Source organism: Megalops cyprinoides, chromosome 19, assembly GCF_013368585.1.
Source record: "Megalops cyprinoides isolate fMegCyp1 chromosome 19, fMegCyp1.pri, whole genome shotgun sequence".
NCBI lineage: Eukaryota > Metazoa > Chordata > Actinopteri > Elopiformes > Megalopidae > Megalops > Megalops cyprinoides.
Window position 1 is genome coordinate 24,537,776 of NC_050601.1, and position 11,669 is coordinate 24,549,444.

The 11,669-nt window shown below is 38.7% G+C and overlaps 3 protein-coding genes across 3 annotated transcripts; 1 reads left to right on the forward strand and 2 right to left on the reverse strand.

Moving 5' to 3' along the window:
- Positions 1-2,488: 2,488 nt before the first annotated feature.
- On the reverse strand, positions 2,489-3,370 carry LOC118794213 (hemoglobin subunit alpha-like). The gene is made up of 3 exons (XM_036552419.1): positions 3,189-3,370; positions 2,842-3,049; positions 2,489-2,714 (listed from the first exon to the last, which is right to left on the reverse strand). Exons 1-3 carry the CDS (start codon positions 3,281-3,283, stop codon positions 2,586-2,588), a joined length of 432 nt encoding a protein of 143 aa, XP_036408312.1. The 5' UTR covers positions 3,284-3,370; the 3' UTR covers positions 2,489-2,585.
- On the reverse strand, positions 2,525-10,306 carry LOC118794214 (hemoglobin subunit alpha-like). The gene is made up of 4 exons (XM_036552420.1): positions 10,158-10,306; positions 9,612-9,819; positions 9,334-9,484; positions 2,525-2,563 (listed from the first exon to the last, which is right to left on the reverse strand). The coding sequence occupies exons 1-3, from the start codon at positions 10,250-10,252 to the stop codon at positions 9,356-9,358; spliced, it is 432 nt and encodes a 143-aa protein (XP_036408313.1). The 5' UTR covers positions 10,253-10,306; the 3' UTR covers positions 2,525-2,563; positions 9,334-9,355.
- Positions 5,347-6,693, forward strand: LOC118794212 (hemoglobin subunit beta-like). Its single transcript, XM_036552418.1, has 3 exons — positions 5,347-5,519; positions 5,837-6,059; positions 6,427-6,693. The coding sequence occupies exons 1-3, from the start codon at positions 5,428-5,430 to the stop codon at positions 6,556-6,558; spliced, it is 447 nt and encodes a 148-aa protein (XP_036408311.1). The 5' UTR covers positions 5,347-5,427; the 3' UTR covers positions 6,559-6,693.
- Positions 10,307-11,669: the final 1,363 nt, after the last annotated feature.

The window sequence follows — 11,669 nt, forward strand, 5'->3', positions numbered from 1 at the left end:
CGAGGGAAGTAAGTAACCAGAGAAATGTTAATATAATGGCACCCTGCACGTCCGGAGATCGTAAATGGAAACAATTAATTTTTAGTTTACTCAGATATTGAGGAAATTCTATGAAAATGTTTTGGAATGTGTGTTTTGCTGTGGGCTATTTTAAGACAATGTCAATCCGGAAGAAAGTAGCCTATAATTTTATAGCTTTTCGCCAACATTTAGGACGCTCTCATTTCCAAGAGAATGTGAATAAATATTTATCGTCACAGTAAATGTCGATAAATGAGAACTTGCAAAAGGAGGGTAGTCACATTCAGTGTTAAGTACTTACTCAGATTTTGAAGTAAACCTATGATCAAATGTTTTTAAATCTTTGTTTTTTCTGTGGGATATTTTAAAGGTAATGGCCGCCCTTTCTCTAAGAAATATGGCTACGTGACCAAAGGTCATCAGAACCACGTTTTTTAATCGGCAGCAACTCACGCTTCAGTGCTTCCAGGGATGAGAGGTCATTTCGTCTAATTTCTGACGTCTTTCGAATGAAACTATCAACGACGCTGACATTTTATTTGGGTGTAACATGCCTGAGTATGCCGATAAAGTCTCAATTAAAAATGAATTCCGTATCATGCGCCGAGCGACAAGATATTCTGCAATCATTTCAAACATATACACGGCACACTCTACGTCTATACATTTTTTCTTTTGTAGCAGTATTGTTATTGTGAACGACGTTATATCCATCACTATAATCATTGTCTTCGTCTGTGTAATACTCTCTGTTCGTAGTGAATTCAAGAGAACCTCCAACAAAAAATCGAAAAGGAAAGTATTCACACACTGAATTAACAGCTTAAAGCTGACATTTTGAATTTAAGCAAAATTAAAGATGTCATCGTGAGAAAATGAGAAAGCGCCAAGTTACAAAAAGGCAAAAAATGCAGTTTAGTTGTGAGATATTTCTTCTCACCGAAAGTATTTAATTTCAAGATCAATTCAATAAATACTTAACCTAACTTCACTCATTCGTCTTTGATGAGTAACATCCAACAGATTTATCTCGCCGTTTTATTTCCCTTATTTATTTATTTATTTATTTCCCTTTTGTTTTCTTAAATGTCTGGTTTTCTCACCTTTCCTCATTTCTGCTCCAAATCTTTAATCACCAAACTCTCTTTCTGAGGGATTGATCAAGTCTCCGAACCTGTCAGCCAGCTCGTGAATAGATGGCCAAACCTAGGGGCACTTTTTTGGAAGTCTTTTCACCCAGATGTTTTACCAAACGATTTTCATGTTATGTATCTCTTTAAAGAATTTGCGTATAGGGTTTGACTTCCTACTCAAAAAGCCCATTAAGGATTTGCCGCTTTTCACTTCACATGGATAATTACCTAAATCAAACTGTTTATTGTAATTCCAGTGGACAGGCCCAAAGCAAAGGGATGACATTCATTTGGAGATGCACAGCATTTAGGCCAAAATGTTCTATTTTAGTCTTGTCTTGTTCCCCGCATTCATGTTTTCTGAAGTAATGGCTTCTTTGTTGCCATCCTCCCGTAAAAGCCACTCTGTTTAAGCGGTCTGAATATTGTAGGCCCATATACCTGTTCTCCCATCTCAGCCACTGACCTCCAGCTCTTTTAAAGGAGCCACTGGCCTCACAGTGGAATCCCGTTTCTTCTGTGGGCAGCTCAGTTCCGAACGACAGCCTAAACTACGCATGCAGGGTCTGGGACTCAATTTTCAAGCAGCCTCCAGTGCTTGACAATTGAGTAAATTGTGCTTTCATGGAGTTGCAATATGTTTTTGTACATTTCTCCTGATCTGTGCTTTTCTATTGCCTTTACCTGGCTTGTTGTCAAAGCTCCTTGTCTATCATGTTTAAGCCTTTGCTTCAAATTCACCACAAGGAAACTCAAAGAATTACTCGTATTATGTACAGACAGAAGTCAAGAACTGTATTGGGGTTTAAGAATTTTGTAGGCTAAATTGTTTTAGGGTTGCCATGGCACAGAAGCTACATATTTATGCAAACAACATTTTCCATTTTTAAAATTTTATTCTAATTATCTATTTACTTTTATCTTTTTTTGTGTGGGTTAAGTATATTGCAAGTATAAGGGTACAACAGTGCCCCGGTGGGTAATTAAAACAGAAGCCTTCGGCTTTTCTTTTTACACATCTCATTGTGTCTGTTGGCATACTCCGCCAAATGTTAAGGATAAAAATACTGAATATGATTTATATGGTTTCCACTTCAAATGATGGTAATGACCTGACCTCTGGTTTAATTGTACGTTTCCATGTCTTATTTTTCAGGGTCTGTGCGCGCACATATATGTGCGTACGCGGCATGGTGTACCTGCTGTAAATACCATATCCTGCGCGTTAAACCGAGAAATATGTAGACGAATTTACTACGCCGAGAATTTTCTTCTCTACCTCCTCGTGTAAAGTATATACGATATGGTACTCAAACAAGAGAAAACAAGAGCCATTTTATTATTCAGTATGATTTATTGATTGAATGTTACGCTCAGAAAATGTGTCATCCAGAGCGACTGGGACATCGGTCTTATTCCTCCGCCTGCAATTTAGCGGTAATGCTCGGACAGAGCCAGGGCCAAGTTCTGGAAGAACTTGTCAACGGACACTTGCACCTCCGGTGTGAAGTCAGCAGGGAAGAACATGGCAATGCACACGATGATGTTGTGGGCCAGAATCTGGGAGAAAAAAAATGATGAATGTTTTTAAAAGCAACTTGCAATTTGGTCATTTCGAGGCTACTTTGGTGGCAATTTCTGTGTTTTCTCGTTATTTATTTGCTTATTCATTTATTAATCTATCTACCTTGAAGTTGGCAGGGTCCACTCGCAGCTTGAACGCGTGCAGCTCGCTGAGGCTACCCAGAGCGCCAGTCAAGTCGTCCATTTTGCCAACAGCCTCGGTGACGGCCCCCATGATCGTCTTGCCGTGCTTCTTGACCGGGGCAGAGCCGGGGCTCACGTCGGACCAGTGAGAGAAGTAGGTTTTGGTCTGGGGGTACACGACCAGCATTCTGACAGCGAGGAAAGATCAGCAAAATTAATGAAGGGGATTAAAACACGCACTAACATAAATACAACAAACGCTGTAAATTCAAATTTGGAATCAGAATGTGCATGATTTGCCCTACGTCTAACAGTACTCAAGCTTACCTGCCCAGTGCCTCACCGCCGATTTCGTCGACTTTCGAAGCGATCTTGCCCCAGAAAGCCTTCACAACTGCTTTGTCTTTTGCGGTGAGACTCATGGCTGCGTCCTTTTCGTCTTTTCCACCTGTTGTTTCGATTTCTTTGGAAGAAAATCCTGGACTGCCGGCGAATCGAGGTTCTTTTTATAATGAACTTGCACAGGCACACCCAAAACCCAGATCTAAAACCACGCCTCTAATATGCATAATTCGTTGATCATCATTCTTGGAATTTCGCCAGATGTGTTCACTCTGGTCACGTAATGTAAACTTCTGTAAAAAATATGTAATAACTTAAGCCTTTACTATTTATCACTGTATTACTAAAACCTTAAGCCCATGTGAACAACGTCCATTTACCAAAATCAAACAAAATCATGAAAACAGCAGCCATTACAACAATACATATAAAAATTAAAACATCGATATTTTATTTATTAAAGTTTATTATAAATTGACTGATGTGGTCATTTCAGCCATATACACGCAAGTACTTGCAATACTTGCAAAACATTATTGCCAAGGCTACTGTATGGTTCGTAGCTAAAGTTTCTGAATGGTCCTAGCAGGAAATATTGTATGTATTACATGTGGAATTTATGTGCATTGGTTTCACTCTCCTGCGGTTCTTGTGGTTAATTTAATTCCTTTGTATGGACCAACGCCTTTCTATTGGTCAAATATAGCAAGGGATTTTAAGCAACATTACAAACAGTATATTGCACAATTTAACTAAAGATAGACACATTCAGGTGTGCGTAATTGAATAAACTTTATTTAGCGTTTTAAGAAATCTTACTGTGTACTGGTGCATTGCTATACATGGTAATTTAAATACCATAGCAGTTTTATTTCCAAGTGTGACAAAGGTGACATACGTGTATGTATGTGTCCTGTGTGAATTTTATAATTAGTTTATTCTGTATAATTGTAGATTACGTCAAAGAAATACCACTTGCTTAAATGTGTCAGTGGTTTTTGATCCAAATATTTTTTCCTCCTTTAAGTGGAATACTTGAGAATAACATCCTTGCCATTGTGGGTTGAAGGCTGCGACACAGATGATAGCACAAGTTTCATAACGGTTCTAGCAGGGAAAATTGAGTATTTTGATCACTAATCATGGAATGTATGTCTTGTTCTTATTCTTTTAGTCTACTCCAAGAACGTTTTTGATTTTAATGTCTTAATGTCAATGTCAACTTAATGGCATCTTTTAAATGCAAATATTACATATTAAACTACTACATCCCCGTCGTTCTATGGTAGGGTCTGAACTTACATTGATTCCGAAGAGAACAAATCGTATTTGGAATGCATTTCTTCTGCTGAGAGGTTATGCATACAAACTCAACAGAACAATTGTTTTAATATGTAAATCTGTGATTGTTGAACGAGAGTTAAAATGGTGATGACAGAATGGAAGAAAACACATGAGTAGGGAAAATGACTTTATATTTCAGTCTGCAAATATCAGGAAGGAACAAATGAATTTAACGAGTACTTGGTCAAATTTACCAAGGACTGTTAAGGAACATACAACAGTATATTGCACAATTTAACTAAACATAGCCACATTAATGTCTTAAAAATGAATTTTTTAAGTATACGGAGCGTTCACGGATATACTTAATGCCCCAAGTTTTCGGATTTCGTTCTAGTGCTTCAACATCGCATGTTGTGCTGAACATTTAAAATATGCAGCAGCATAATATTATAATCATAAACATCGCATTACAGTATTTACATATATGTAGTCTATACGTGCTTAGAAACAGAGCACTTGCCGCATGACAAAAATGTGGACGCGATTATTTTAGTCACCGCTTCACTGAAATTACACACAAAAACAGCAATGCTGTGGGGTTCATATCGGATTTCATACAGAATTGTGCCTTTAATTGATATGGAAACATTATTAACTAGATTACTCTTAATCTCTGTCAATGAAACCGTATAAACAATTAATAAACAGCTGACTCATGTTTCCCAGTCCTGCCGAAACGAGACGTGCGTCCAACTTTTTTGGCAACGATCCATACAAGTCCTTCCCCTTAGCGAAATCCACCAATCAGACTACAGCGTTCTCTCTGGGGCGGAGGGATTAAACATCAATAAAAGGTTCTGTCTCAGTCCACGTTAGCAAGGGATTCAGTAAGGAAAGCTTCTGACAAGAACCCGAAGAAACCCAAAACACCGACAACATGGTTGAGTGGACAGATGCCGAGCGCAGCGCCATCACGGGGCTGTGGGGAAAGATCAACGTCGATGAAATCGGACCCCAGGCCCTTGCCAGGTAATGCTATACAGTGAAAAGCTCCCTTTTAGTTTTCATACCAGCCTGGTTGTTCGAATGAGAACAGGAAATATTTAACTGATGCGACTACTCTGCTTACCTTCTTAGTGGTACGAATGTTGTTACAGCAAGAGCTTTCCATTCAGTTAAATGAATAAAGTGCACTGCCGTTTCTGGGCCTGCGTCCTCTTGTCGCAGCCAATGATCTGTCTTTGAGAAGTCAAGCGCCTCCTGTCATTCAGTTGGTGAGGAAACGGTTCCAAAGGTGGTTTTATACATGTGTTTTTGTTGACGATAATCTCTTTCTGTATTTTCAGGCTCCTGATCGTGTCCCCTTGGACCCAGCGACACTTCAGTGCGTTTGGTAACCTATCCAGCCCCTCTGCCATCATGGGTAACCCCAAAGTGGCCGCTCATGGCAAGACCGTGATGGGCGGGTTGGACAGAGCCGTCAAGAACATGGACAACATCAAGGACGTTTATGCCCAGCTCAGCGTGATGCACTCCGAGAAACTGCACGTCGACCCCGACAACTTCAGGGTAACAGTAACCGCAACGATAAAAACAGCTGGCAACACCTTAACGACCTCGAGCGCGACTTTCCTCATTGCGCGCAGCGCACACTGTCCCGTGATGACAAACACACATCGTTGAGTTTTACTTGCGTGCGCGTCTTGTTCGCCACGGGCTTTGCTAGTGCTCATTTCCTGTGAACCATAGCTTTTAAATAGCTAACGGTAATTTCAGTATACTTTTGCGTTTTTAGTTGCAAAATATTGCACCCAGCGACATTAACTGGTGCTCTGCTGTAAACGCTTCATTTCTTTTGTTTTGACATTTTGTATACTGTTGTCACCTGCATACACAAGTATAAGATGTATACTAATTTCTCTTTTTCCTCGCACAGCTTCTCGCTGAGTGCATCACCGTGTGCGTGGCCGCCAAGTTTGGTCCCTCCGTGTTCACCGCTGAAGTGCAGGAGGCCTGGCAGAAGTTGCTGGCTGTTGTTGTGTCCGCCCTCGGCAGACAGTACCACTAAACCCACTCTCTGCCTCTGGTGCTCAGAGAACAGCTCCGTCACATCATCTAGTCCTGAACTTAAAGCCATTGGTTTGTTGTGAAAATGGAAAGCTGTACTCTTCGACGAAACGACAATAAAATTATATTAAAAGCACTTAAGTATGCTGCGTTTCTTTGGACTTTTTATGCTTTATGTTCGGCTAAATGATAGTGTTTTACTACTCATTAAATCAGTAAGAGGCATAGTATTGACAAAATAGCACTTTATGTTTAGAGTTGGCTTGAAACTTGACTGAATCAGGACGAGCTCTTTTCCTCTCTGCGCACGATGGATATTGTCTCGTAGGTTCCAAAGTCATAAATACTATGTAGACATTGGGATATAAGGAGACAATTGGGGGTGCACCCCCATAGTGCCGGGCCTGCGTGCTGAACATGTAGAATATGATATTTTAGGACTACTAACTATATATATACACTGCCTTTACACGAGAATTAGAAGAATAGTGTTCAACTAAATGTGAAAGTATCTTACTGTCCGACCATACGTCATATGCCCATGTATTGGTATTGCAGGCCCGGCGCTATGGGGGTGCTTAGGGATGCATTGCACCCCAAGACTGACCTGAAAAAATTTATTAACATTAAATGCTATTATGATTCAGCTGTCCTTTATATTTTCCTTTTCATGCTCTAGAATGTCTGTCTGCTTCATTAATCAGAACTTCAAATTCCAAAATTTCAAATTCCTTTCGACTCAAAGGGAATGAATGAGTTTCCGAAAACATGTCAGTCAAGTCATGTACACATGTCCACACCCAGAGCAACTTGATTTTTCTAGATTGTTTTTTTTATTTTAATTTTTTTACGTAGATCTTTTACGATTACAATTTCATGTTATGTACACCAACTGTATAGGGGTTGACAACTTTACGCAAAGGATTGGTGCAATTAATGATTTGCTGCTGTTCAGATCACACAGAAAAATAGTTGCCTAAACCAAACTGTTTAGTGTAATTCCAATGGAATACAAATTCCAGTGAAATACACATGTATATCTGCTTCTATCCTCTGTGTATCTGCTTCTACCCAGTTCTGTTTTACTTAGTTTTCCTTTGCACTGAGTACCAGATTCAGACTATCGAAACGTTTCTTTCAATAAGCCCACCAATTCCACAAAGTCACAAAGCAGTCTTAAAATTTTTTGTTCAGGTTAAGGATAAAGCCCACTGCGGTTGGACTGAAACGGAGCCGAAGGGAAAATAGGGTAAAAGCACTCTTAAATACATAAGAGTATTTAATATTATATATTGTGAGACTTTTATTTAGGCAATGCTCGTTTTTGTACATGTTTCGTAATTCCACTAACATATAATGGTTAATTAATAGTATTAGATTAGTAGTAGTAATAATAATAATAATAATAATAATAATAATAATAATAATAATAATGTTGCGGTTGTTTGTCCGATTCAGATTATAAAGCAAAAGATAGAAAAAATCACAAGAAATGTACAAAAATGTATGCATTTGAATACCTCAGTAACGTATTAGGTATACTATACATGTACTACATTTTACTACCTCTTTCTGAACTTTTCAGTAACGGATATTTTAACCATACCATAATCGTTATAAAAATAATGCTTGAATCTACAGTTATTGTTACATTATCTTCGTTATGCTGTAGGAATACCAGCATTTCTTTTCTTACTTTACTAACTTCGGCATATTCTTACTTCTTAATGTTTTGGACAACCGCGGAGGATTATTTGGACTGAATCTTCTTACCTCGTGGACAATACTGTTAAATTATGTGACGTCTGTAAAAGTTCATAAATAACCTTAATTACAAAATGCAATGAGGTTCTTTTTTTCTTCTTTTCAAGTGCATGGATAATTCTACCCAGTATCAAGCATTTTATTTATGTAGTTATATGTCACAAAAATGTGAAGGCACTTATAGGTTAAGGTCTCAAGCTTCTTTGCCTTTGGCTGTTCCTAAAGTTCGCACCGAGTTTGGCAAGAAGGCCTTCATGTGCACCCTCATTCTGCACCCTCTGCCTGGAATAGCCTGCAAAAAGAATTAAAACTTCAGGACTTGGTCACGCTCAGTGAATTTAAAGCTACTGTTAAGAGTTTGGAAACAGGGTCTATTGGCAATTGCAAATGTTTTTAGCTGAAAATTGATTGACTTTGCTCTTTCTACTTGTCCTTCGTCTTTTTTTGTATTTTTTATGCTTATGTTGTTTTGTTTTGTCTGAAACTTGATGTGCTGCTTTTCTTGGCCAGGTCTCTCTTGTAAAAAAAGATTTTAATCTCAATGGGAACAACCTGGTAAAAATAAAGGTTAAATAAATAAATAAAAATAATTTTAAGAGGCAAATCGCCTTTGTGCTTTTTTGACTAGTCATTACTACTGTTTTAAATAATTGCAGCTTTCTACATTCAAGGCATAAAATTGGTCACGTTATTTATGCGTCATCCTCTTCGGTGAATTAAAATAGCCTGTTCTCTCTTCTGGCTTGATTTTACATTTTCTGAACTTGTGTGCTTGTGTGTGCGCATGCGCTTGCTGCATGGCTCGTCTGGTGCTAAGACTCCTCTGTGCACAAAACCAAAGAATATCCCGACGAATTTAATACGTTAGATATTTTTGTTCTCTACCTGTCTGTGTTATATACACATGATAATTTACACAAACAACACGAGACAAGATTAATATTCATTACATTTTATTGATTTATTTATCGTTTCATGCAGAAATTTGTCTACCACAACGGCGGAGCTATTGGTCTTATTCCTCCGCCTGCAATTTAGCGGTAATGCTCGGACAGAGCCAGGGCCAAGTTCTGGAAGAACTTGTCAACGGACACTTGCACCTCCGGTGTGAAGTCAGCAGGGAAGAACATGGCAATGCACACGAGGATGTTGTGGGCCAGAATCTGGGAGAAAAAAAATGATGAATGTTTTTAGAAGCAACTTGCAATTTGGTCATTTCGAGGCTACTTTGGTGGCAATTTCTGTGTTTTCTCGTTATTTATTTGCTTATTCATTTATTAATCTATCTACCTTGAAGTTGGCAGGGTCCACTCGCAGCTTGAACGCGTGCAGCTCGCTGAGGCTACCCAGAGCGCCCGTCAAGTCGTCCATTTTGCCAACAGCCTCGGTGACGGCCCCCATGATCGTCTTGCCGTGCTTCTTGACCGGGGCAGAGCCGGGGCTCACGTCGGCCCAGTGGGAGAAGTAGGTTTTGGTCTGGGGGTACACGACCAGCATTCTGACAGCCAAAAAAAAAAAAACAGTCAAATTAGTGTAGAGGATTAAAACCTGCGGTACTCACAACTGTATAGTTACATGAAGCTTTAAAACCATTGTTGAGCTCTGTGCTCAACACTGTGCGATAATCTCCGGAAATAATGCCCAAATTATATTCATATACACACACATCTCATATATCTTAATCTTCCTCATACTCATACTAGCCTGTTGGCTGTAGTGGTGGTAATGCAAGTTATACATCGTACACGCTAACATGAATATAACAAACGCTGTAAGCTCAAATTTGGAATCAGAATGTGCATGATTTGCCCTACGTCTAACAGTACTCAATCTTACCTGCCCAGTGCCTCACCGCCGATTTCGTCGACTTTCGAAGCGATCTTGCCCCAGAAAGCCCTCACAACTGCTTTGTCTTTTGCGGTGAGACTCATGGCTGCGTCCTTTTCGTCTTTTCCACCTGTTGTTTCGATTTCTTTGGAAGAAAATCCTGGACTACCGGCGAATCGAGGTTCTTTTTATAATGAACTTGCACAGGCACACCCAAAACCCAGATCTAAAACCACGCCTCTAATATGCATAATTCGTTGGTCATTATTCTTGGAATGTCGCCAAATTTCTTTACTCTAGTTGAGTGATATCTTGTATGTAAAAATAATGTTATGTCAACGTTTTAACCTTTAAATGTTAACAATGTTAAAAATATCCAGTTATTAAACATCAATGAAAAATAATGAAAGCATCAGCTACTAGAAATATAAAATACACAATGTCAACATTTTTATTTAAAAATGGTTTATTATAACTTGACTGATGGATAAGGTAATTTTAATCTTTTGTGGCATATGATGTAAGCTACTTCTATTTGTCTTAGACATTTAAGTCTACGCCGTGCATTTTGATCAACATTTTTAAACCTCTGGGGGTCATTGAAATACTTGAGAATAACATCCTTGCCATTGCGGGTTAAAGGCTACAACACAGATGATAGCACAAGTTTCATAACGGTTCTAGCAGGAGAAATTGAGTATTTGAATCACTACTTATTCCTTTAGTCTACTCCAAGAAGTCTTGATGTTAATACCTCTGTTTGAAAATTGAGTATTTTGATCACTAATCATGGGATGTATGTCTTGTTCTTGTTCTTTTAGTCTACTCCAAGAGCTCTTCATTTTGATACCTCTGTTTGGCCCCTTGTTAATATCCACCTCAATGGCATCTTTTACATGCAGTTGTTACATATTAAACTACTACATCACAGTCGTTCTATGATACGGTCTGAGTCCGAGGAGAACGAATTGTATTTGGAATGCATTTCTTCTGCTGAGAGGTTATGCATACAAACTCAACAGAACAATTGTTTTAATATGTCAATCTGTGATTGTTGAACGAGAGTTAAAATGGTGATGACAGAATGGAAGAAAACTCATGAGTAGGGAAAATGACTTTATATTTCAGTCTGCAAATATCAGGAAGGAACAAATTTAATTAAGTTAATGAGTCAAATTTACCAAGCGGTGTTAAGGAACATAATACCAGCATATTGCACAATTTATCTAAAAATACATATGTGTGCGATATTGAGAAATCGTCTCTTCGAGTGTTGCGTAATCTTGATTACTGATTCATTGCTCCATGTAGTAAATTTTAGTGACCATAGTTGTTTTATTCTCAGATATGACAAAGACGATATAGGTTTATGCATGTGTCCTGTGTAGGGTGTACTATGTATACTATGTGTACTTGTTACATTCGTTACTGGTTTTAAGTACTGAGCGTTCGTGCATACATTTAATGCCCCAAGTTTTCGGATTTCGTTCTAGTGTTTCAATATCGCATGTTGTGCTGAAC